This window comes from Triturus cristatus, chromosome 1_1 (assembly GCF_964204655.1).
Source record: "Triturus cristatus chromosome 1_1, aTriCri1.1, whole genome shotgun sequence".
Taxonomy (NCBI): domain Eukaryota; kingdom Metazoa; phylum Chordata; class Amphibia; order Caudata; family Salamandridae; genus Triturus; species Triturus cristatus.
The window spans coordinates 180,727,093-180,753,056 of record NC_140579.1 but is presented as its reverse complement, the minus strand read 5'-3'; the positions used below and the strand labels follow the sequence as shown (position 1 = coordinate 180,753,056).

Below are 25,964 nucleotides of genomic sequence, written 5' to 3'. Positions count from 1 at the left end.
CCCTTGCCACAACAGGAGCTGTTGTGGTCCTCAGGGGTATAGCTTCTGGGTACCTGGTGGCATGGTCCACTATCACCAGTATGAATATGTGCCCAGATGCTGTTTGGGGGTCCATTGGTCCAACAAAGTCTATCCCCACTCTCTCAAAGGGAACCCCCACCACTGGTAGTGGTATCAGGGGGGCCTTTGTGGTGCCACCTGATTTGCCACTGGCTTGGCAGGTGACACAGGAGCGACAAAACTCCTTGGTATCTTCTGACATGTGAGGCCAGTGAAAGTGAGGGACAAGTCTGTCCCAGGTCTTATTCTGGCCCAAGTGTCCTGCAAGGGGAATTTCATGGGCCAAGGTAAGAAGGAAGTCTCTGAAACTCAATGGTATGACCAACCTCCTGGACGCACCAGGCTTGGGGTCTCTAGCCTCTGAGTACAGCAGCCCTTCATCCCAATACACTTTATGGGTACCTTGAGCATTCCCTGCAGCCTCAGCAGCAGCCTGCTGTCTGAGGGGTTCAAGAGAAGGACAGTCTAATTGTGCCAGCCTCAGATCTGCCCTTGAAGGTCCCCCTGTCCCAAGAATCTCAACCTGGTCAGGTTCCAGTTCTTCTAGGACAGTTCCTTCAGGGCTCTCAGAATCATCCTCTTGTGAGGGGTAATTCTATACCTGAGGCATGGGGGAAGGCACAGCCTTAACCCTACTGCTCTTTCTCTTGGGTTGTGTCTGGTCCATTGTCCAGGGATCCAGCACTTGTTCAGTGTTGCATTTTTTTGCCTGTGACCTGGTCACAGCAAGGACGTGCATATATTCTCAGCATTTCTGCATGGGTCCTATACTCCACTTCAGCCCAAACTGAGTTTCAAGGTCATTTCCCAACAGACACTCTACAGGAAGGTCTGAACTCACCACAACTTTCTTGAGGCCAGTTACCCCTCCCCAGGAGAAGTTAACAATTGCCACACTATGGGAGGTAGTGGCATTGCTAGCGTTGGTCACTAGGTAATTCTCACCTAGCATGATCTGTCCAGGGTCCACAAAGGCAGGAGTCACCATTGTGACACTAGCCCCTGTGTCCCTGTAGGCTTGAGCCATTCTCTGGTTGATTAAAGGAGTCTGTCTGTACTTGCCCAGGTTACTGGGGCTCACAGTAGAGGACAAAGCTATGTCCCCATCACAGATCAGAACAGCCTGAGTGGGTATTCTGACTAGGCCAGAATCCACTTCAGTTCCCAGGGTTAACCCTATTACACCCTTTTGCTAGGAACCACCACTTACAGCTGGACTAGGGGGTACAGTTGCCTTAGGGGCAATGGTGGCTGGGGGCTTCTCCTTTTTGGTGCATTCACTATACCAATGGGAATAGGACTTACAATAGTTACACCAAGGTTTCTTTTGGCCATCTTTCTTTTCATCCTTTTTGGGACCACCCTCCCCCTGAGCCTTTTGGGGGCCTGGTGAAGACTTCTGGTCTTTTCCTTTCTGCTCATTACCCTTCTGGTCTGCCTTTTTCTGATCACCGCCCTGGTTCTGGTTTTTCTGCTTAACTCTAGTCCTGACCCACCTATCTGCCTTCTTTCCCAATTCCTGGGGAGAATTTAGGTCAGAGTCAATCAAGTGTTGATGCAGCAGCTGGTTTTGACAGTTGTTCAGGATTTGCTCTCTCATTATCAAATTATACAATCCTGTATAGTCCTTAACCTTACTACCCAATAACCAGCCTTCCAAAGCCTTAGTGGCACAATCTACAAAGTCAGTCCAGTCCGGAGTCTGTGTCTTCTGGGTATCCCTGAACAACAACCTGTATTGTTCAGTGGTTAGGCCAAACCCATCAATCAGAGCACTCTTCAGGACAGTGTAATTGTCAGCATCCTCATCACTAACTGTGAGGAGCTTGGCTCAGAGAAGGAGAGCCACAAGATAGCTGCCCACTGACTTTGGGGTACCTGCTGTACTTTGCAAGCCCTCTCCAAAGCAGTTATCCATTTGGGGATGTCATCACCACACTTGTAGGGAGGGACAATCTTGCTCAGGTTTCTATTGTCATAGGTCCTGTCTCTATCTTTAGGGATAGTGCTGCCACCAGTGGGTCCTAACCCACTTAACTTTTGCTTTCTGGCCAGAGCAAGTCTCTCTTTGGCAAGTTCTTCCCTTTCAATCCTCAGATTGACTTCCCTCATTCTGGCCTGATGCTCTTTTCTCTGTGGAGAAGTCATTCCCCTGTGAGAAGAGGCATTGGAGCTATTAGAGACATGGGAGTGGATAGATTCCCTGGAAGGGGATCTTCCTCTCCTGCTTCTCTGGTTAAGTCCACTTGAGGGTCTGAATGGGGGGGACCCCATTCAGACTCATGTTGGCTTAAGTTAGCCTGGCTAAGTCTCCTAACTTGGACCTGGCTGTCTACCTCATCTCCTGAAGTCACTCCTGACTCATCTAGATCAGTGTTGTGAGGGGAGTCTTCTGTAGAGGGCAGACCCTCATTGGTACCCAAGGTACCATCCTAGGAGGCTCTCTGAGCATCATACCCTTCTAAGATCTCCACTAGATAAATGAGGGTAGGGTTGGAACCCTGTTTTAACTTTCTGGAGGTACACAATTGTCTCATCTCCTGAAAAGTTAGGGTATCATATCTAGAGGGTATCTTTCTAGGATATCCCCCTCCTGAGAGAGAATCATCTTGATCTCCTCTCAGAGACATGATCTAGTGAGGGTGTGGTGTGTGCACCTACCTACACTAGTTGTATCTTCTAAAACCTCTCTAGTAGTAGTAGTCCGGGTGTGCTAGGCACTTCAACCTACAACAACTAAGTTCAGTAGAACTTAAGTATTCTAAGATTTTGTTTTATATGTACCTTACAGTACCTAATGTGATCTTTTAATTTGATATCTCAAGATTACAATGGTATTACAACAGCAAGCTCAGATCCCAACCACTGCTCACCAATGTGAGAAGTTGGCCTGATATATGTCACTAGTTCTAGTGTACACCTTGTATCAGTCCAAACAACCCTTATGGTTGTTTGGTTGTAAAGTCAACCTTATAGACCAGCTATCCTAGTGGTAGCATGGACAAGAGCAGTCTTAGGCTAAACTCTGTATGGCATGTGAAGCCAGTTGTTATACCATTATAATCCCTTAAATACCAAATGAAAGGACACCACACCAGATATATATAAAATTAGAATGTATTTATTCTAACATATACCCTCAGCACTCTTTATGAGTTCAGAGGTCTAAGCACAAGAATTTCTTAAGTAGCATACGTTAAGTTACACAGGAAAAATACAGTTAGGCCCAGGGGCCACGCAAACCATATACTAAGAAAGTGGTATAAGTACCATGTCACGAACAGGGAGTAGGCCTAGGGCCTAGGGAATCGCTGGGGCTACACAACCCTATCAATAGTTAGGAAGTGGGAGGCCCACGGGAAGCGTGTGCAGTGTGGAAACACACACGCGGGTTACATTAAAGTCAATGGGAATGTAGTAATTAGAAATAGGAAGAATAAGGACACTTCCGAAGTAACTAGGAGGAAGCAACTAGCGACGTAGACACTTGGATAGTCAATATCCACTGGAGCACCGGAGAACTCGCGTTACCTCACCCACAGGAGACGGGTGCATAGGTGCGAAGATGTGTCGGGTGTCGTCGCTGAATCCTATGGATGCCTGAAGAACAGATGCTGGCAGGCGGCCAGGAGGAAGATGTTTGGTGGATCCAAGGGTGGATCTTGAAGGGAGAACACCTGCAAGCAGAGGGGACAAAGTCTGGGTCACTAGCCAGGGACCGTGTGGAACCAGGAAGGAACCAGGCGATGTCGTGCAGAACACAGGTGATGGCTTGAAGCTGGTCTCTGCAGCTGCGTGGACCAGGAGGCGTCGAGGACGACCAGAACCAGGGTACGAGCTGTCCCACGAAGGATCTTGGTGATGGGCGGAGTCGACGTCCCGATTGGAGTCAACAAGCCTCGGCAAAGGCAACCCACGCGGAATGGGAAATTCACTTCAGGTGCAGACCAGGAAGGTCTGAGGTGCTTCTCTTTCACAGGGAAGCAAGGGCCAGTCTGAAGGAGCCAAACCAGCGGTGGAAAGTCAAAGGTTCGTCGTCACTGAGGCTACTAGCCAACGGGCAAGCAACCGGACAGACGCGTCGAGCAGGAAAATGCAGAAGGGCCCCACGCAGAACTCGTGGAGTGCTGATCTTCGGTGCAGATGGTGCTCGGGGTTGGGGCTTCTCAATCCCCAGAGCACAACTTCGAGGATGCCTCGGAAGCTGCGCTGGAAGCTACTCGCCAATTTTCCCAGGTAGCCGGTCCCACGTCTCTCGTCGCCTCCACGGATCTCAGCTTGGCTGTGGATCAGGGTCAGAGAAGTCTGGAGGTCAAGGTGCTGGTCGAGCTCTGCAGTCGGTTCCTCGTAGAACTTGGGCAAAGCAAACGGCAGGTCGCTTGTTGGTGCCTGTTTGCACAGGGTGGCCACTCCTTGGCCACAAGGGAGACTCTTCAGTCTTGTCGAATGTCCAGAGTTTCGTGTCTAGTTTCAATTCAGGATAATCCAAAGTCCTAGGGACTCAGCTCCCCCTCTTATACTAATCTGGGGGGCTGGGTTACCTGCTAGGTCCCTCATATGGGTGGGACCAGGGAGGGGGGTGGTTACACCCCCTTCCCGTTGTCCAGTTTCGTGCCAGGACTGGGGCTGGAGTGCCCCAGCACCGGTTTGAACCGGACTATGCATGGGACACCTTGTGTGCCCCAGGCAGTGTCTCGTTTCTTTCATCCCTCCCTGCCCCAATACACTAAGCCCTGTCTAGGGTGGTACTAGCACCTCCCAAGGCTGGAAACCTATTGTCCAAGCCTCCCTCGCTGGAAGGACTCCCAGCAGCAGGAGGTCAGACTTGTGTCTGTGGCAGCAGCATCCATTTTGTGATGCTGGGGCTCTGGTTAACTTTAACCGGGTAGTAGGTCTTCAACATGTCTTCTCCCTCTAGAAGGGGGGAATACTATCCTCATCGCCAGAAATGGTGTGGGGGTAGTATTCCAAAGTGTTAGACACCTTACACGACATGTTTTGATAAAGCCAAACCATAGTTACCATAACCACGAGGATTATAAGGCACTTTAAGAGTATATGGTAGGCGATATCATAGAACAGCTATAAGGACATGGTTCCGAAAGCTGCAGACAGGCTCAGCTCATGCTAGAGCACCATCTCACATGTTACCAAGCACTCTGCCTTCAGGATTGTTAAGGCCTGCCATAGGAGTGACTGAAAGGTTACCCATGTGTCTATATACAAGGTAGGTATAGGAATACTATACCTAAGCAAGGGGTGATTACACGACCTTGCCCCAGCTGAGTGATCAGCCAGTTGTGTCATAATGGAAGGCCAGCCAGGGGTGGCATAATACATGCTGCAGCCCCTGGTAGGCCTAGGGTACACCCATGCCCATTGTACCTAAGGTACACTGTACAGGGCCCTATAGGGTGATCCTTACCAATTGGGTTATGTACCTAAAGTACATAGTATGAATTTAGAGAGAGAGCAGTTGGGCTGTGGGTCTGATTAGCAGGCCCACAGCCACATCTAAGTCGAAAACCAGTAAAGCAAAAGCAAAAAGTGGGGGTGACCATAGGAAGCAGACCCTACTTTCCTACATTATCAACCCGGGAAGGATTGGTTTGTGACTGCAATACTGGGCAACTGGTGGACCAGTGGCGACTGGACCTCTGCCAGAGGACTTCAAGGGAAGTCAACTGTCTACAGGACCCTATCATCACCTTTGTGAACAAAGTAGTCCCTGCAAGGGAGGCCTTCCTCGACCATGTCGTATCCACAGCATCCTTGAGCATCTTAAAGCATCTTGGATCTTCAGCATTAGGAGCAATGACATAAGAATCCATTGAACGAGGATACGTGACTGGAACTCCTGGAAGACTACTTCTTCTGAGTAGGTAACTGCTTTTGAGGGCCTTGCTGGTCTCGCAGACTGGCTGCCTGCCGGACCTCGTCGCTCCAAGTAACGCTAAACGACCAAATTATGTGTCCTACTTTTTCCTCAAAAAATATCAAATGTGCTGAATTTCCTAAAGCTTGTTCGTGGGTGAGTGAAAGGCTTTGATTAACGATACCTTGTCAATTACATATCTCCAGAACCCTCTGGTGGATCTTTTTTGTTGTGGTGTCTAAAAATACAGTCTATTTTGATAAATTAATGTTGGATTTCTTTGGTGTCTAGTCAATTTCTTAAGCAATTGTTTTGGTACTGTTTAAATGCTTTACAGTTGTTCCTTTGTATAACCCTTACTGCTAAGAGCCACAGTTACCCAGGGTTGAGCTTAAGATTTGACAAACGAAACCTTATGGTCCTAAAGAACAAGTTACTTACCTTCGGTAACGATGTATCTGTAAGAAACATTAGTTAGTTAGATTCCTCACCTTAGAATATCCCCAGGCGTCAGGCTGGATCCTGAAAGATTTTTGTAGCAATACCCCTTGCGCGTCTGTAGGCGTCGTCTGCGGCTCCGCGTCCGTCGTCGGAGTACTTAGACGCCGCCCTCACGCGCTGACGTCAGTTCTTATACATAGCTTTCCGCGCCAGGGACGCTGAGCCATGCAAGAGACCGACACTGGTGCCAAAAAATCTAGGACCCTGAAAGGGAGAACCTTAACCCTAGATGTCAGTTCGCAGAACGGGGAGGCTGGGTGGGTCGGTGAGGAATCTAACTAGGTTTCTTACAGATACATCGTTACCGAAGGTAAGTAACTTGTTCATCTGAAAGAAACACGTTAGTTAGATTCCTCACTTTAGAATAGATACCCCAGCAATACCAACCCCGGAGGTGGGTCTGCGAACCAAGATCACACCAGAAAGTCCTGGAGAACAGAACGGCCAAAGCGGCCATCTCTCCGGACTTGGCTGTCCAGGCAATAGTGTTTGGCGAACGTGTGCAGTGAAGCCCACGTCACCGCCTGACAAATGTCCTGCAAGGGGACTCCCCGTCCCAGGGCAGTTGTCACCGCTGTGGCCCGGGTGGAATGGGCTCTCAGCCCAACAGGAGGGACCTTTTTCGCCAAGGAATAGCAGAGTTTAATACACAACACAACCCATCGCGAGATGGTCCGTTTGTGCACAGCTTTACCCTTCTTAGCACCTACATATCCAACAAAAAGTTGGTCGTCCACCCGGAACTGTTTTGTGCGGTCCAAATAAAAGGACAGTGCACGTTTTGGGTCCAGACGGTGGAGCCTCTCTTCATCTTTTGAAGGATGCGGAGGCGGAAAGAAGGTGGGCAGCGTGACAGATTGCACGATGTGAAAGGGAGTCACGACTTTAGGAAGAAAAGAAGGACGTGTCCGGAGGACAACCTTATCCGGATGAACCGAAATGAAGGGAGGCTTAGCTGACAGAGCCTGGAGCTCACTCACCCGCCTAGCGGAGGTGATAGCCACCAGGAAGGCAGTTTTCAGAGTCAGTAGACGAATGGGACAGTTGTGAAGGGGCTCAAAGGGAGCGCACATCAGAAAAGTGAGAACAAGGTTCAAATCCCACTGAGGCATTACGAATGGAACAGGAGGGAACATATGAGTAATGCCCTTGAGAAAAGGTGAAACCACAGGGGACTTGAAAAGAGAAGGCTGATCAGGAAGCCTTAAGAAAGCAGAGATTGCAGCAAGATAACCCTTCAAGGTGCCCAGAGCAGAGCCCTGCTGGGCTAAAGAAAGAAGAAAGAGGAGAACCTCAGAAAGAGGGGCAGAAAGGGGATCCACAGCCTTTGCTCTGCACCATGCCACAAATTTGTTCCACCGGCAGGCGTATACCGTCTTTGTGGAGGGACGCCTGGCTGCCAGAATGACATCACAGACTTCAGGAGGCAAGTCCAATGGCATCAACTGTCGCCGCTCAATCTCCACGCATGGAGGTGGAGGCTGGACAGGTTCGGGTGGAGGACCGTCCCCTGCTGCTGCGACAGAAGGTCCTCCTGAAGAGGCAGTCGTATCGGAGGATCGATGGACATACTGAGTAGCTCGGGATACCAGTACCTTCGTGCCCAATCCGGAGCCACCAAGATGACTTGGGCCCGGTCGCGCCTGATCTTCTTCAGCACTCTGGGCAGAAGTGGTATAGGCAGAAAGGCGTACAACAGACCGCAACTCCACTCGCGACGAAAACCGTCTCCGAGCGAGTGCCGCCTTGGAAATTCCAACGCGCAGAACTGCTGACATTGCGCGTTCTCTTCGGTGGCGAATAGATCTAACCAAGGCTCTCCCCACTGCAGAAAGAGACCTTGCGCCACGTCCGAGTTCAGATGCCATTCGTGATCCATCATGCACCGGCGGCTGAGTTCGTCTGCTCTGGCGTTCAGAGAGCCCGCCAGATGTTGAACCACCAAGGTGATGCCCTGATGTTCCAGCCATGTCCAGAGGCGCAGAGCCTCCTGACAAAGGGTCCACGACCCCACCCCGCCCTGTTTGTTGCAATACCACATGGCGGTGGTGTTGTCCGTGAACACCTGCACGACACTCCCCCGGACAGAGGGAAGGAAGGCTTTCAGTGCAAGTCGGATCGCCCTCAGCTCCAAAAAGTTGATATGGAGCCGAGTCTCCGCCGGAGACCAGAGTCCTCTGATCTCTGCCTCTCCCATATAGCGCCCCCATCCCAGGAGGGACGCATCCGTCACTACGACATGCTCCGGTTGGGGTAGGGAGAGGGATCTGCCGCTGACCCAATCGCGGTTCGTGAGCCACCGCTGCAGCTGGTTCGCAGTGCCCTCCGAGATCAAGACATGGTCGGACAGGTTGCCTCGATGCTGGGCCCACTGAAACTTCAGGTCCCACTGCAGAGCCCGCATCCGCCACCTGGCGTGAGGTACCAACAGGATGCAGGAGGCCATCAGCCCCAGAAGCCGCAGCACCAACCTGACCGAAATCCAGGATAGAGGCCGGAAGATGGAAATCAGGGCCTGAATGTCCCGGATCCGCTGTTCCGGCGGATAGACCAAGAACTGCGCCGAATCAAGAACCGCCCCAATGAAAAGGAGCTTCTGGGAGAGACTCTTGTGCGACTTCGGCACATTGATGGAGAACCCCAGCGAGTGCAGGAGGTCGGCCATAGTCTGGAGGTGGGAGACGACTTGCTGGGGCGAGCCCGCCTTCAACAGCCAGTCTTCGAGATAGGGGAAGACTGGAACCCCTGATCTGCGCAGATGAACTGCGACCACCGCCATCACTTTCGTGAACACCCGAGGGGCACTGGTGAGGCCGAAGGGGAGCACGGTGAACTGAAAGTGCTCCTGACCCATCGTGAACCGCAGGTAACGCCGGTGGGCCGGCAGGACGGGGATGTGGAAATAAGCGTCCTGCAAGTCCAACGCTACCATCCAGTCTCCAGGGTCTAGGGCAGCCAGAACCTGAGCTAAAGTGAGCATCTTGAACCGGTCCTTCCGGAGGAAGGAGTTCACGCTCCTGAGGTCCAAGATCGGGCGTAGGCCCCCTTTGCCCTTCTTGGGAACCAGAAAGTAGTGGGAATAACAACTACGACCTACTTCTGGACCAGGAACGCGCTTGACGGCCTCTTTGGCCAAGAGGGCCGAAACTTCCTCTCGCAGAAGATGCAAATAATCCCCCGACATACTGTGGTTCAGCGGTGGCATGGCTGGAGGGGTCGTTTCGAAGGGGAGGGAGTAGCCCCATCGGACGATTTGCAGCACCCACCTGTCCGAGGTGATGGAGCGCCCCTTCCTTGGCCACAAAAGGGACGAAAGGCGGAAGTTTGCGGCCGCGGGGCCGAAAGACCCAAGGACCTGGCCGTGTCCCGGGAGTCCTTGAACCGAGCCAGCTCACTGTCCGCCTTCTCACCAAAATGGCGAGTGCCATCAAAGGGCATGTCCATGAGGGAACTCTGGACATCCCCCGAAAATGACGTGGACCTCAGCCAGGCGTGACGCCGAAGCGCCACCGTGGTGGAAATCGCCCGACCCAGCGAGTGCATGGTGTCAAGTCCACACCGTATGGCGTGCCGTGCTGCATCTCGACCGTCAACAAGTGCTTGAGTGAGTCGTGCCCGGGCCTCCACCGGGCACAAGGGCAGCACGTCCTCCACCGTATCCCACAGAGAGTGGGAATAACGGTCCAAAAGGCAAGCGGTATTTAAAGACCGCAGCCCCAAACTCAGGGACGAGAACAGTTTCTTGCCAAACTGTTCCAACCTACTGGATTCCCGATCCGGAGGAGCGGACGGGAAGGAGGATTGGGAGGTTGAGGCCTGGATAACCAGACTCCTGGGGTGGGGTGTTGGGAGAGGAAACTGGGGTCGCCCGGAGCAGGGCGGTGGCGCCGGGCAACGTTCCGGTCCACAGGAGGAACTGTGGAGGGCTTGGACCAAGAGCCCTGTAGAACGTCTATGAGGGCCTCATTAAACTGCAGCCACAGCAGGCAACTCCAGCCCTAGGGCTTTGGCCGCCTTGCGCAGCACCACTGAAAAGGCTGCACCCTCCTCCGAGGCCACAGTCGGAGGAGAGATGAAACCAGCATCCGGGGAGGTATCCAGACCGCTGGCATCCCCCAGTTCGTCTGCCCAGTCCTGCGAAAGTTGACCCTGGAGGGCCATAGGGTCCTCAGACCCCTCCCAGTCGCCCCATCATCAGATTCCTGATAAACAGGAGGAACGATCGGAGCCGGACGGTAGATGAAACGGTCATCCATTGACGTCGGGTGCGGCGCCGGACGGCGCCGTGCCGGGTCCGGACAGGGGCTAAACCGGGGAACGGCGTCATCCGGAGATGGCGCCGAAGGTGGAACCGGTGTCGGCGCCGGCGGAGGAGGCGTTGTGAGGTCGACCGGCGTCGACCTAGATCCAGGCCTGGATCCCTCGGGGACCTGCGGCGTCGGGCCGTAGCCGTCGACGGTGCCGGGGCCAGAGCCGCCGGCACGCGAGGTCGCCCAGTCGAACCTGCGGGGCCCGATGGCGCGCCAACAGGCGTCGACGGCGGAGCCAGGCCCCTCATGGCCAAGAGGAAGGCACTGACCTCCGCCGGAGTCGCGTCAGACCCAGGGACCGGCGGGTATGGGGATGGACGCGGCTCCTGCAGCTCCGACGGAGCCGCGGGGGTGGGACCATCCTGACCCTCAGCCGAGTCACGCGACCGGTCGTCTCTTGGACTTCTTGGAGTGCTTCGACTTACCCGAAGACCCCGACGAGCGATGACGATGGCTGCGGCTCCGCGATCGATCCTTAGACCTCCTCCTGGACCGGGACCGAGAGCAGCGCGGAGCCGAGTGCCGAAGCTCGAGAAGCTTACGGGACCGCTCCCGCCTAGCTTTCGACGTCAAGGCCTGGCAATCGAGGCATGACTCCGCGTCATGGTCGGCCCCCTGGCAATAAAGGCACCGGCGATGGTGATCCGTCACCGACATCAGGCGATGACAGGCGTCACAGGCCTTGAAACCAGGCATCCTACCGGCACCAGAGTCGAGTCGATAGACCAAAAGAAGTCAAAAAAGTTAGTCAAAAAATGACGAGGGGTAAGCTCTGTAGGAAGGTGGATATCTGACTATGGTTACCCCCAACTTTTTGCCTAGTGTCTAGCTGGTTTTTCGACTTAGTTGGCCTGAGATCCTGCCATTCAGGGTCTCAGGCTGTCTGCTCTCTCTTTAAAATGGACTCCATGTACCCTAGGTACATTCCCAATTGGTAAGGATCACCTTATTGGACCCTGTACAGTGTACCCTAGGTACCCAGGGCATAGGTGTACCCTAGGCCTCCCAGGGGCTGCAGCATGTATTATGCCACCCCTGGTCTGGCCTTCCAATCAGACACAACTGGCTGATCACTCAGCTGGGGCAAGGTCGTGTAATCACCCCTTGCTTGGATATAGTATGCCTATATCTACCCTTATATATAGACACATGTGTACCTATCAGTCACTCCTATGGCAGGCCTTAACAATCCTGGAGGCAGAGTGCTTGGTAACATGTGAGATGGTGCTCTAGCATGAGCTGAGCCTGTCTGCAGCTTTCGGAACCTTGTCCTTATAGCTGTTCTATGATATAGCCTACCATATACTCTTAAAGTGCCTTATAATCTTAAACGGTTATGGTAACTATGGTTTGGCTTTATCAAAACATGTCGTGTAAGGTGTCTAACACTTTGGAATAATACCCCCATACCATTTCTGGTGATGAGGATATTATTCCTCCCTTCTAGAGGGAGAGACATGTTAAAATCCTACTTTGCTGTTTAACTCTAACCAAAGCCTCAGCATCACAAAATGGATGCTGCTGCCACGACACGTCTGACCTCCTGCAGCTGGGAGTGATCCCAGCCAGGGAGGCCTGGACAATAGGTTTCCTGCTTGGGGAGGTGCTAGCACCTCCCCAGACAGCCTTTAGTGTATTGGGGCAGGGTGGGCTGAAAGGAATGAGACATGCCTGGGGCACACAAGGTGTTCCTTGCAAAGTCCAGTTCAAACCGGCGCTGGGGCACTCCAGCCCCAGCTCTGGCGCGAAACTGGACAAAGGGAAGTGGGTGTAACCACCCCCTCCCAGGTCCCACCCATAAGGCGTGACCTAGCAGGTATCCCAGCCCCCCAGATTAGTATAAGAGTGGGAGTTGGGCCTCAAGACTTTGGATTATCCTGAACCTGCAAAACTGAACAGAAACTCTGGACCTTCGACATTCGACGAAAGAAGAAGACTGAAGAATCTCCCTTGTAGCCAAGGAGTGGCTACCCTGTGCAAACAGGCACCATCAAGAGACTACCCTTTGCTTTGCGACCGTTCTACGAGGAACCGACTGCAGAGCCCGACCAGAGCCTTGACTTCCAGACTTCTCCGACCCTCATCCACATCTGCAGCAGAGCTGAGATCCGTGGAGGCGGCGAGCGACGTGGGACCGGCTACCTGGGAAAAGTGGCTAGTAACTTACAGCGCAGCTTCTGAGGTACCCTCGAAGTTGTGCACCGGGGATTGAGAAGCCCCAACCCCAAGCACCATCTGCACCGAAGATCAGCCCCCCACACTCCACGAGTCCTGCGTGGGGCCCTTCAGCATTTTCCTGCTTGCCGCGTCTGTCCGGTTGCTTGCCCGCTGGCTAGTGGCCTCTGTGACGACGCACCCTGAAATCTTCTGCGCTGGTTTGGCTCCTTCAGACTGGCTCCCGCTTCTCTGCAAAGAAGAAGCACCCCAGACCTTCCTGGTCTGCACCAGAAGCAAGTCCTTTGTTCTTCGTGGGTTCCGCTTGCCAAGGCTTGGTGAGTCCTAGTCCAACTTCGACGCCGCCGACAGCAAGAGCCTTCGTGGGACAGCTCGCCTCCTGGTCCTGGTCGTCCTCGACGCTTCCTGGTCCTCCTGGCTGCAGCGACAAGCTTCACCTTCACCTGCAACTCTTCACGACATCGCCTGGTTCCTTCCTGGTTCCACGTGGTCACTGGCTAGTGACCTTGACTCTGTCCCTTCTGCTTGCAGGTTTCTTCTCTTCTTGATCCCAGCCTTGGGATCCACCGGACACTCTCCCCTGACTGCCTGTCAGCATCTTTCTTCAGGCATCCATAGGAGTCGACGACGAAAACGACGCATCTTCACCCCTATGCACCCGCAGCCTGTGGGCTAGGTAACTTGGGTACTCCGGTGCTCATCAGGATAGTGACTATCCTAGTGTCTAGTTTTCAAGTCTCAACTTCCTAGCTACTCCGGAAGTGTCCTAAATCTACAGTTTTCTAAACTGTATTACTTACCTGTGTGACTTACTGTATGCATTAATAAGACTGTGTTGTACTTACCTCTAATCTCATAAAGAGTGCTGAGGGTTTCTTAGAATAAATACACTTTATTTTATATATATATATCTGTTGTGGTGTCCTTTCATTTGGTATTCAAGGGATTATATATGGTATCACAGCTGGCTTCACATGCCATTCAGAGTTTAGCCTAAGACTGCTCTTGTCCATGCTACCACTAGGATAGCTGGTCTATAAGGTTGACTTTACAACCAATCACCATAAGGGTATTTGGACTGATATAAGGTGTACACTATAACTAGTGACATCATACATCAGGCCAACTTCTCACAAGCTCTTCCCGGATCGGCGCTTACTGGCGCGGAAAAAAGAAGAACTGAGGTCAGCGCGAGAGGGCGGCGTCTAAGTACTCCGACAACGTCATTCCGGCGCACGACGCAGACGACGGACGCGGAGCCGCAGACGACGCCTACCGACGCGCAAGGGGTATTGCTACAAAAATCTTTCCGGATCCAGCCTGACGCCTGGGGATATTCTAAGGTGAGGAATCTAACTAACGTGTTTCTTTCAGATTAGGTTGGTGAGGGTATTACAGGGCGAGGCAGGACAATCACACCATACATTAAACCCTATCTCCTCACAGATTGCCATTCAAGAAAATAAAAAAATAAAGATGAAAATGGTGATGTTACACAGAGTTCAAACAATGTGAATTGCTACTTCATGGATTCATTGCAGGCTTCTTTGATTGAATTGAGGGATCGGCAGGCTGATGCTCCTGATGATGAAACAATAAAATGGATTAAATTGTGTTACATAAAGAACTATTAGGATCAATATTTAAATAAGAATTAGAAATATTTCCTACATAACTCTGTATTGCAGCCTATGAGTAAATATTTGCCTAATCAATTTCAAGTAGGAAGAGATAGCCTGATCAGGGCATTTAAGAAGTACTGGGAAAACATAGGATTTTAACATGTTTCAAAAGGTTTGTGTGTGACAGGTCTTCCATCTAAACAATTGGGGGAAAAGGACTGCTACTTTTATGAATCGCATTGGCAAATCACAAAGCCCATATACAAGCAGACTTTATTGAGATACCACTTTGCAGTGGCCTTAAGTATGTAATGATAATAGGCTTTTAGTTCTCTATGTGGGTTGAAGCATTTCCCACTAGGAGAGCGGATAGTCTTAAAGTAGCCAAATTGCGGTTGAGGGAGATGACAGTACGATTTGGCCTCCCGACTTCTGTTGAGACTGATCACAGCAATCATTTCAAGAATGAGGTGTTACAGATAATTTGTACAGCTGTTGAGATCCAGCAAAGATTCCACTACAGATATCAATCACAATCCTCCTGGGTGGTGGAGGGAATAGATTATGCACTTAAGAGCAAACTAGCAAATGTCAGTGCCTCACCTGGCCTGAAAATGGCCTGATGCACTCCCCTTGTGTTGATGAATATGAGAAGTATTCTAAACAGAAAGATAGGCTTATCGCCCCATGAAACTGTCATGGATAGAGCAATGAGACGTGTTCATGGAACTTCAGCTGTGTTAGTTTCAATAACTGCCGATATCTTTGATTATTATTAAGGTCTGGCGGATGTGGTGAAATCTGTCTCTCACCAGGTGGATGCAGTCACATAAGATTAGAGAGAGACTCATTGTCATAGCCTGAATGCTGGGGACTGCATTCTTATCCATAAGCATGTCCATAAAAGAAATTTGGATGAACTCTGGAGAGGCCCTTATCAGGTTATTTTAACCACCAATAGTGAAGTCATGCAAGCAGGAATGCCTTAATGGATCCACACTGCTCATACAAAGACAGTGAGAGCATTTGAAACCATGGAGGAGGCTAATGCTCAAGATGCACGGACTGATGAACAAGGTGACAGTGCAAGTGACAGTCTAGGAGACGTTCTCAGCAGGCATCCAGAGGGGGTGAAGAAATTCTTCCTGTAACTCATGAAGATCAACCTGAAAATAGAGTTAGAAGCACAAAGAAAAATCTACAGAGACACTTCCAAAGGACTGACAGTTCAGACTAAGAGATTGAAGTCCAGTTATAAAATACTCAGATTGAAAGGCTGTTGCCATGCAAAAGAGAAAAGCGTGAGTGGCAGCAAGAAGTAGACACTGATCAAAATGATTAACTTAATTAGTTGCAAATGAAAATCAGAGTTGAAAAGACCCACATTGGAAGAAATAAAATTGCTGTAGAAAGAACAGACAATAGAATGTCGGAACAATATAGGAGACCAAGTGAGGACTGAAGTTCTGAAACAAGCAGAGATGTAGAGGTTGTCACAGAAGAGGAAAGGGCTGAAGAAATCCCCAGAAAAAGAACTTGCAAGCAGAAACAATAAGCCAGTGTGAAATATAAGAAAAGAAGAAAAAGAGATCCTAATCGGAAGTATGATTCATGAGTAGGTATAACTAACTACAACATCAGAGGAAGAGAGATTATTTACCTTTTAGCAGGTGCTGTGCTTACAATGAGAATGATCAAGATCTACAATCTGATACTAATAAAGAGGAAGAACCACCTTCAGAATAAAAAGAGACTTTGATATGTTTTTGATGAGATTCAAGATAAGACATTGTACTGCTGTTTAAAATTGAAAAGACTGAAAGATTTAGGCAGAGAAAACACATAAGCCAATAACATTGAACTGATTTTGATTTTCCACTGACAAGCACTAAGAGAAAGAGACTTTATGTTTTTGAGAAATGAACCGGATGATTTTTTTTTTTTACCATATTCTAAAAGATTAAGACGAACTTGGTTTTGCTACAAGAATTTTAGTTTTTTGATTTCGTTTTTGCCTAGTCTCTAACATGAAGATATAACAGCACTTGCCCTAAAATTTTAGGGATGGCATTAGTTGGCCTGTTGGTGTGCATACTGACTCCTGTTGAAGTGTTTTACAACATGTAACTAGCGAAGTTGTAAGTAGAAATAATCACGAGGAATAGGAAATACCAGTAAATGCAAAGCATTTAGGGATAAGGTATATACAAGAAGGATTTGAGAGTATGTTAGTATTATGCAGGTTAATGACTGTTTTTTTGCATTTTTCTTCTTAAGTCAGCTGTAGCAGAGGCTACGTATAAACAACTGAAGCTTTACTATTTACTGTCCTGTAATGTGTTTGAGGCAATTTTTTAATTATGAGGAGTTTCTTGATCCATATCCGACTAATTTTAATGTGACACTGGGGAACTTATTCATTGATGAAAATGATAGAGACAAAATATGGTTAGTATGTTAAAAGAGATTGCATAAATCAAGGCCGAAATTAGGATAGATGATTCTTCACATTTATTGAGTAAAGAAAAGTGTGATTTTATCTTGGAGAGTAATGAGAGAAGAATTAAAGTTGTAAAAACTCAAGAAGAGTGCAAGACAACCATGGAAAAGATTTGAGAAGAAGAAAAATGTAATTAACGTTTTTACGTTTACACCCAATATTGAGAATGGAGCAAGAAAAGAGAGGAGAAATGTGTATGGTAAGGAGTAGCTCCATGGAAGGAGGTAATTTGTTGGTGACAACAATTATGAAGTTAGTGGAGAGTTTTGTTATTTTAACTCAGACTCTGTGATGAGGGGAATTTATTATGTTTGTGGGAAGAATGCTTTTTTTAAATGTACCAACGAATTAGATGGTTTTAGGTTATTTGGCTTTAGTTTTCTCTAGGGTCTATCATGTAGAAGAACTGATTGAGTAACATGGGCTGATTACAATGAAGAGACATTTTGGGCAAGTGCTTCTGTATATATTGGGGCTATTATACCTCCGACAGAATAGTTGTGAATGATGTAAAGATTAGAAGTTTCTCTAGAATTGTGAATAGTCGACATGGATACAGCAGGAACTTTTAAGCTGGTGAATGTAAAGATGATGGCAAATACAGCAATAGTAATGCAGAACCATCTTGCCTTAGATATTATCCTGGAGGAGAGGACAGTCTGTAAGGCAGTGCTTAATTTGTGCCGGTGCTTTCCGGTCCTTAGCACTGGCACTTATTTTTCAGGGCCGCGTCTATTAAAGTTTACTCCCCTGGGCCCAGTAATTATTAAAAATAAATGCACACGTACCCGTCCTGTTCTCCTTCGGTTCAGATTCCTGCCTGGTATGTCTCCAGAGAACTGCCTACCTACGTCCAGGCAAGATGACTGCATCACGTTAGTGATGTCAGCAGTTGCTGCCTGCCTTTGACCAAAAGGTGTCCTGCTCATTGCATTTGAATAATTGTGGCTGAGGTTGGGCTCGTGGGTGAGGTGGGGGGCAAGGCAGGCTGGGAAAGTTCAAGACATGCTGCTAAGGCCCGTTGAACGGGGAACTCCGCCTTTTGATCAGCTGTCCAGAGGCCTGCATTGAGGAGGAATTTAAATGCTGCAGTTAGAACATTTTACGAATGAAAGCATCGAATCCTTGATGCTGCACAGATTATTAATTCCTTATCCAGGAATTAAATTCAAGGAGCTGCAGGCACAAAAGGTGAGTCTCCCTCCTTTCCTGCGCCTGCCTTTTTTTTCATGGTGTACTACAGAGCAGTTATTGAAGCGTACTAGTGTCTGCCACTGCAAGTCCCAAAAACTGAAGTTTTAATCCAATTGATTATGGAAGTCGGAACAGTTAAGAACTGGTGCGCCGCAAGCATGAGTATTTCTAAATATGAACGAGTGCGTCAAAGCGAATTTCTATACCCATACACTTCGCTTGACTACGTAAGCCCTGCCTCGTTGAATTTCCCAGAAAAACATGTGAATACTGGAACCTTTGCCCACAGCCTTACTTGTAAATCAGCTGTTTAGACCGTCATGTCCTCCCAGCAAAGCTATCAACTGCCAAATAATAAACTAGCGCTGCTTTTTCCAAGAGCTAACAATAGGCCCCTCCTGCTGTGTGTCCTCAAAATACGCTTTCTTGAGAAAGTGAGGGCAGCCAGAGTGCAGAAAAGACACCCTTTGATTTCGAAATGTATTAAAATTATTTGTGCTACAGAAATCCAATCACAAAACATAGTCACAAATAAAGCAGACCTTTCATATGTTTCAAACAAGTAATGCATGGGGAAATGAGAAGCAATTTCGAAAAAAGTCCAAAGCCTAACTTGGTAATGCATTAACCCCCACCCCCTCAAAAAAACAGCATTAAGGACTGTCAAGTGTGTTTCTGAGCTACTATGGCCGCGTGACCATTTCTGCTCTACAGTTGCAATGTGGGCCGTGAATTCACATTCTGTAGGTCATCTGCTATATCTCAAGTGCTTTGAGTCCCAGACATGATAACCCAAATTCTGATCCCAAAGCATTAGAATCATTAGAATTAGCATTAGAATCACAGTCTACTAACGCCTATTCTGCAGGAAACCTCTGCTTAGTGGAGTGACACCAGAGGAGTGAACGTTTTTACTTATTTATTTGAAATCTACACGAGGGTCTAGGAAAGATTTAGCAACTTTACAATGGTTACAACGTTTTACCTTTTTCTACATTTGCATATAAATCATGCAGACATTTGCCATTGTGTAAAAAAAAAAAAATCTTGGTAAAATGTAAACCTTCAGAGATACAGTCTCCATATATTTTGCATCTTGGATGGCTTCGATTAGTGTGGCAGTTACATCACAGTATAGTGAAAATTAGCTTGCAGTGCACAAAAAAATCTTCTCATCTGCGAAGGCATAGTTAAACCGGGAATATTTGGAAACTTCACTAAGGAATAAAGTCCAGAGCAATGCTTAAAATAATCTTTACACATCCCTAAATCCCACCAGCCAAAAGATGAATCCATAATGTTTGTCCAAAATGCACACCGTGAATGTGCTGCAGCCAAACGCTTATTCATGTGTTAGAAAACCAATAACTACAATGACCATATGTAAGCTGCTTGTTGATGCTTTATGAGTATTCCCACAGTTCTCAGCTATTTTGCATCACAGGTTTTTCTTTATTCCCTATGTATACATTCTGTCCCTTTCCAGGATTCCAATGTCGCCAGGAAATAAGGTGAAGAGCTTGAGTAAGGGATTACAACAATGTTCTCTTTATAAGTGGTAGTTCTTGTGCTCCTGATCGGCTGTTCAAAAGTGTTAGCCAAAACAAATCTTTTTCAGTTTCTTCATATTTTTTTTTTTAAAGGAAGTGGCATTTCTTGTGTACTACCCACAAAATACATAATGGCAGTATGAATGTTGGCCCTACAGATTGACACCCTTCAATCTAGTGATTGTGTGCCTTTAGATTTTTAATAGGTTTGTTGTGTCCACAGATGTTAAGCTGGAAGGAATGTAGAAGGGCAAAATTAAAAGCATTGAGAAAATCATGGTAGTTCGATACTCTTCTCATACTGTTATAGCTATCAGATCCTGGAATAAAGAGAAATTGAGCAAAAACCCTATTTGGGGCAAATGTCAACACACATTACTTTTATTTTTAAGTTCAGTATTATACAAGCAGGGATAGTACTCATGATTAAGATTTCAACTGGTTAGGAGCACTCAATCTTTAAACCATAGCAGAACAGTGGGCCACTTTTAATATAATGCAGCAGAAATGTTAGTTTAGTTCTTTTGCAACTTAATCTCAGGGATGGGTCCCTAGGCTACAGCATTGCATATGTGAAAAATTGGGTTGTTTGAGAGATGTGAAACCCTACCCTGGAAACAGCCACAATCTTTATTAGAGTGAACCACAAAAAGTTGTTAAACTAACCTGTAAATGTTGTTTCTAGTCACTCACACATACTTTAGACGGTGAATGCATAAGGTATGTGTAAGGGACTGCAGATGGTATTTGTGCACAGTGTGGGTGTTTAGATTTATAGACAGAATGTGGTGGGGGGGGGGTCTATGAAACTTCAAATGATAATTTTCATTCCAGGTGTTTGTAACTGGCACAAAAAATAAAAAACTTATTTATACACCATAATGGCCTTGTGGTTGTTATAGGTGATTTCTACTGTTTCAATGTTGTGCTGAGGGCTCTGACTCAATCTAGTGGGTATCAGGAATTTTCTACCATCTCTGATGACTGGCGTGTGTTCTCCGAGGTCTTTGAATAGATTTGTATAGCTATTGCTTCTGAAAGTACATTTTGGGATCGGTGGGTCCCTCAACCTCTTTTCTACGCCTATTGAGAAGGAAGGTCTTCTGGTTCAGTAGAGCGCTGTCAAAGGTGGTTGGGTATTAAACTTGGGGAAGGGTAGTGGTGGAAAAGAGCCTTTGTCTGATATCAGGGCCCCATTCTGCACATTTTGCAGCACACAGATCACTGCCCAGCTTTCCCCAATAGCTCTCCACCAGGAAATATGAGTCACAGTTGGAAAGTAAGATCTTTCTTCTTGTAGAGAGTAGCACACTGAAATTCAGATTGGTTATTACATCTGGTTTTCAGTAGTGCTATTTGTGGATGTGGGTGGGGCCAATAGAGGACGTGGGTGGGGCTAGTCGAGGAAATGGGTGGAGCCACGGAAGTGGGTGTGGCCTCCCCCGAAAAAGTTGAGCACATGCACTTACAATTGTGCAAATTAAGCACTGCTGTAAGGTCGATGAGGCAAATAATTTTTGTACTTAAGTCCCTGATTATAGTGGAGTGATTGCCTCACATTACTAACATAACTAATCAGACATATGAAACCAAATCACCCAAGAGTCAGGTGTTTGGGAAACTGTAGGGTCCTGGCTAAAGGACCCAAGTAATGGTCTTAGAAACGTAGGTGAGTGACTAAGATAGGCTGGTAATGGAGTTCTGCAACCTATTGTAACACCAGTAATGATAATATTGATTTGTGCAATTTCTTTGTTCTTATTACATCTAATAAAAGTGTGAAGTGAAAGGATCCAATAATGTGAAGGAAAAGAAACAAGATGATATAAAATCTCGAAAAAGGAAGAGCTCAGAGGACTATTTTGAACTAAATGACTATTTATATTGAACGTTCATACAGAAGAGGTAGACGGAGAAGGATGCCTGAAGAACTAAAAAGCTCACAACTTCAATGACTAATGATTAGATTAAAAAAGTTATTAATGTTTTTTTAAAATAGTTATTAAAATAACCAGAGGGGGGGAACTGTTAACATTTTTTCAAAATATGCAAATTTCTGGTGAAAATTACTTTTGAAGTTTTAATGATGCAGTCATAACCGAATAACTGATTAGATTGCCCCTAAAACGTGTTACCTAGGTCATTCAGAAGAGAAAATAATGCTATAAACAGTTATGCCACATTACCATGTAGAGTGCCATTATTATAAAATAGATAGTTTCTAGTGTTCTGTTCAACAACTTCTGCTCTTTTCCCTCTCCCAATCAGGGTTCCACTGCAAAGCCATCCCTCACCACTTTCTGCGAAGAATTGAGCGAAGGACGTCAATCTAATAGCGATATACAACATTTTTAGAAAGAGTGTATAGAGTTTGAGACTTTCATAATGTACCCAAAGTATCATTTTCATAGACGTCTGATGGAGTTAATTGTAGGAGCCACTGTTTAAGAAATGTTTCATTTGAATAGCACATCTCCTGTGACAAAGTACGAAGGCCTAACTCCATTTTTAAGTAGGGCCTGAATGAATTTCAGGGAATGGAAGTCGCCATCTTCTCAATCTTTGGTAATGAGAATCGACATTTTCCACAATTCATGCACTCACTGTCATGACTACCATTGACGCAGATGTTGTATAACCATGAAAGTGTGAAGTAATTTGGCTAATGACATAAAACACCTGATGCAACATCAGTTTCGGACAAGTGCTTACTTAACACAATATCAATGGAAAATAAGAACAAATACAGACATATAACCAAAATAGTGTAGTCTGAATTGAAGTCCTTTCACCTTATATGTCCCTAAGAAACACCTGGGGTGCAAACATTGATGCACAAATTCTACATCAAACATTTCTGAACTAATGTTAGGAATTCCAAGCTCTAGTTAAGATTTAGTATATGAGGGCTGCCACGACCATTTGTCAGGAGAGGTCCATCGCGCAGATTATCGCATGAGATTCTGACACAGACAGTCTTACCTACTGCCAGCGTATTCCAAAGAGGCTACATCTTACCTGCTCTTAATAAAGTCACGTCCCAGAGAAAGACTGCACCCGCAGTGCATTTGCCATACACAGATAACACTGCCTTCACGCATCCACCAATAACAATAGCTCCTGCGGTCAACAAGGTAAGTAGTGCGTCTCTTCTCCCTAAGAAACTGTAGACCACAAGTTGCTCTTCTTCGCTTGCTCTTAGGGTACAGCATAGAAGAGGGTTTTACAGTGTAAGGTTGTAAATTACATTTTAAACATGCCGGAAATGTGAATTTTATTCTTGTTGCACACAACATGCCTTCTTGCTGTTTTTATGATATTCTGGGTAGTTGTTTTAGAACCTAGACTTAAAGATGGTTAGGGTAGTAGTCATTTAGTAGAAGTAGAAAAAAATTTGAAGCATGAGGCAAGAGGGTATATGGGATAGGTGCACCGAGCTACAGAGTATCAGATTCATGGGATACTTACTTGTGTCTGATGTGGTCTGCACATCCTTCACTAATCACTGCTAGGCACATGAGGGCAGCTTTACGCTGATACGGATTCCCACTCAGCAAAGCTGGCTCCATCAGCTGGCTCTGGAGGGAGAAAAGCAAACAGTGCTATGAAAGGTGAGAGCGACCGAAAGATGTGGCAAGCAATAATGAGTGGTAAAGTTAAAAAAGGAGGAAAAAGTTTGATGTGAGAGGCAGATAAAGTAGTACAAAAACAGATGTGCAATGGGAGAGAGGAAGATGTGAGTGGAATCACTGAAGAACGAAGTCTGGCGAAAGATGGAGAAAAGAGGTCAAGGAAAAGGGATATGTGGCAGCAAAAAGGTGTCTAGAATGTAAGGATGGTGTGAGAGAAAAAGTACTGATAGAAAGAAGGGAAGAAAGTAAACAGGTGGAAAAAGTAGCAGGTGGGGGAGGACAGAGGACGATGGGTAGTATGAGAAATCCATTATGTCACCAGTATCAAATTTATTTCTGGGGATTTCCTATGTACTATACTGATAAATCTATTCATGCATTTTTTAAGGCTTAATCTAGTGAACAAACATTTAACTTAACTGTATTCCTAGCTTTACACTATGTGTATTCTAATTATCACTAACATTTATTTCAACTCTAATCAAGGACCTGGCACACATACACCTTAGAAAAATGTCCAATTACATCTTTATTTACACTGAGTATTTAAAATATTTCCTGCCTATACAAAATAAGCAAAACTCCTTTAGGTGAACTAAGGTGAGCCCCTTCAAATGCAAAAAGAACAATTGATGGACAGAATGCAGAACAATGTCATACATTCACTTCAGTAGAGAGATCTGGGCCTAAATCCATCGTGTTTTTTGCTAGCCATTTCAGTTTGTACCCAGCCATATGCAAATCAGTCTTGACCTTGAGCCCAATGGGAACAGTCCAGCCCGAACTGCCAGGCCAGGTCCTCCCTGGACTGGAAACAAGCATCCTAGGACCGGTTTCGGGGTTTCACCGCTCATCAGGCAGGATAGCTTGACTCCAGTGGCATGGAGAGCATGGGACCCACGTCTGGGCATACCCGTCCCACTCGGGGTGACAAATGCAAAAAGAACAATTGATGGACAGAATGCAGAACAATGTCACATATTCACCCCCAGTACAGAGACCTGGGCCTAAATCCTTTGTTTCTTTTTTTTAAAATTACAGCCTTTCTCAAAGAAAAAATAGAGTAAATGCTGAGAGGAAGACCGCCCTAAAAAGAAAAAAAAATGATAGTCAATCTAAGGCAGCAGCGTAGGAATACCAAAGTAAGGTATAGTATGCATAGTGCCCAGTATATACCCAGTAGTAAAGCCGAGGCTAAATTAAATAATCACTAACAGCTCTCTTTGTGGCAGTGTGGTCGAGAAGTTAGGCTGATCACTATAGAGACTTGCTGTGGAATCAGTGTGCCAAAAAAGTTCAAAATCTCTTTAACACATAAATAGAAAATGGAAATAAATGGTATGACAATACTCCGGCAAGGAGAAAAATGTTGCCCAAGAATATGGAACACTCAGGCAAGGCCCATAAGGGAAGACCAAAAGGAATGACAAAGCAATCATAACCAAAGGGTATGGCAAAACCAAGTCAAGATTAAACGTAAGACCCAATGGTTTGCTGATTCACTCAATTATGTGAAACAGTATTCACTAGTATATAAAATCAGTAATGAAAAGAGGATAACCCTTATACTACAGATCGTTCGCAGAGTGGGGAGGATGGGCAGGATATTAAGGATTCCGTGGCTAGAATGTCTCTACCAGATAGATAATACGTTATCAAAGGTAAGTAACTTGCTCATCTGATCACATCTAGCCGCAGATTCCTTAACTTTTGAATTAAATACCATAGCTATACCCACTCGGAGGAGCGTCTGCGAACTAATCCTACAAAAGTTCTCAAAAAGAACCAGCTGGGCGAAATTTATAAAAGACCAGACGTACATAGGAAATAGGTGGAAAAGAGCACAGCTCCTTATAAAAACTGTGGCAATGACCATAAACAATGCAAGTAAGAAACAACTCTGCAGGCACGGAAAAAAAAAAAAGCCTCAAAGGAGACAAGATAAAACCCTGTCAAAAGACATCTGACAACAGTCAGAAAATAGCATTTAACCCCAAAAGGATGAGTAAGTCCCTGGACTAGAAGGGCCAAATGCAAAGCAAATGCCATGTAACCCGCATTCTCTACATCAGACAGGAAATATCTGAAGAAAACCTGTCCTGGTGACTCCAGAAAAGAAGGGCTTCCAGAACACATTCCCATTAAAACCAAGATGAACCAACCCATTATCACAATGTCGGGAAGCTTAATCCAAGAACCAAGAAACATGAACATCATATTCCATGCCTGAAACAGGAACATAGTTTAGCCAAATTGACTAAGGTTCACATAACATGTAGTGCCCAGAGAAACAGAGATGGCAATTAACAGTTGTGAATCTGTCATAAAAATGTAACAATTATGTCCAGCTCTATATCACCGCGTTCCACACACAGATCTGAACCCTAATTTACAGAAAAGAACAAGACACAAATCACATCTCCCAATAAGGTTTTTTTTTTTAATTCTTTATTATGTGAAGTAGAACTATAGCATATGTAAACATATATGCAACACCATACTATATACTCCTCATCATCATCAAAATAAATGTATTCGATCTAGT

At 46.6% G+C, this 25,964-nt stretch overlaps 1 protein-coding gene across 1 annotated transcript in view; it reads right to left on the bottom strand.

The window, feature by feature from the left end:
* Positions 1 to 25,964, bottom strand: part of IPO4 (importin 4) — a 3,494,625-nt gene that overhangs the window by 1,894,662 nt on the left and 1,573,999 nt on the right. Inside the window, exon 12 of the mRNA XM_085624107.1 lies at positions 23,256 to 23,365. Coding sequence (XP_085480233.1) covers positions 23,256 to 23,365 — 110 coding nt within the window. The remainder of the gene's footprint in view (positions 1 to 23,255; positions 23,366 to 25,964) is intronic.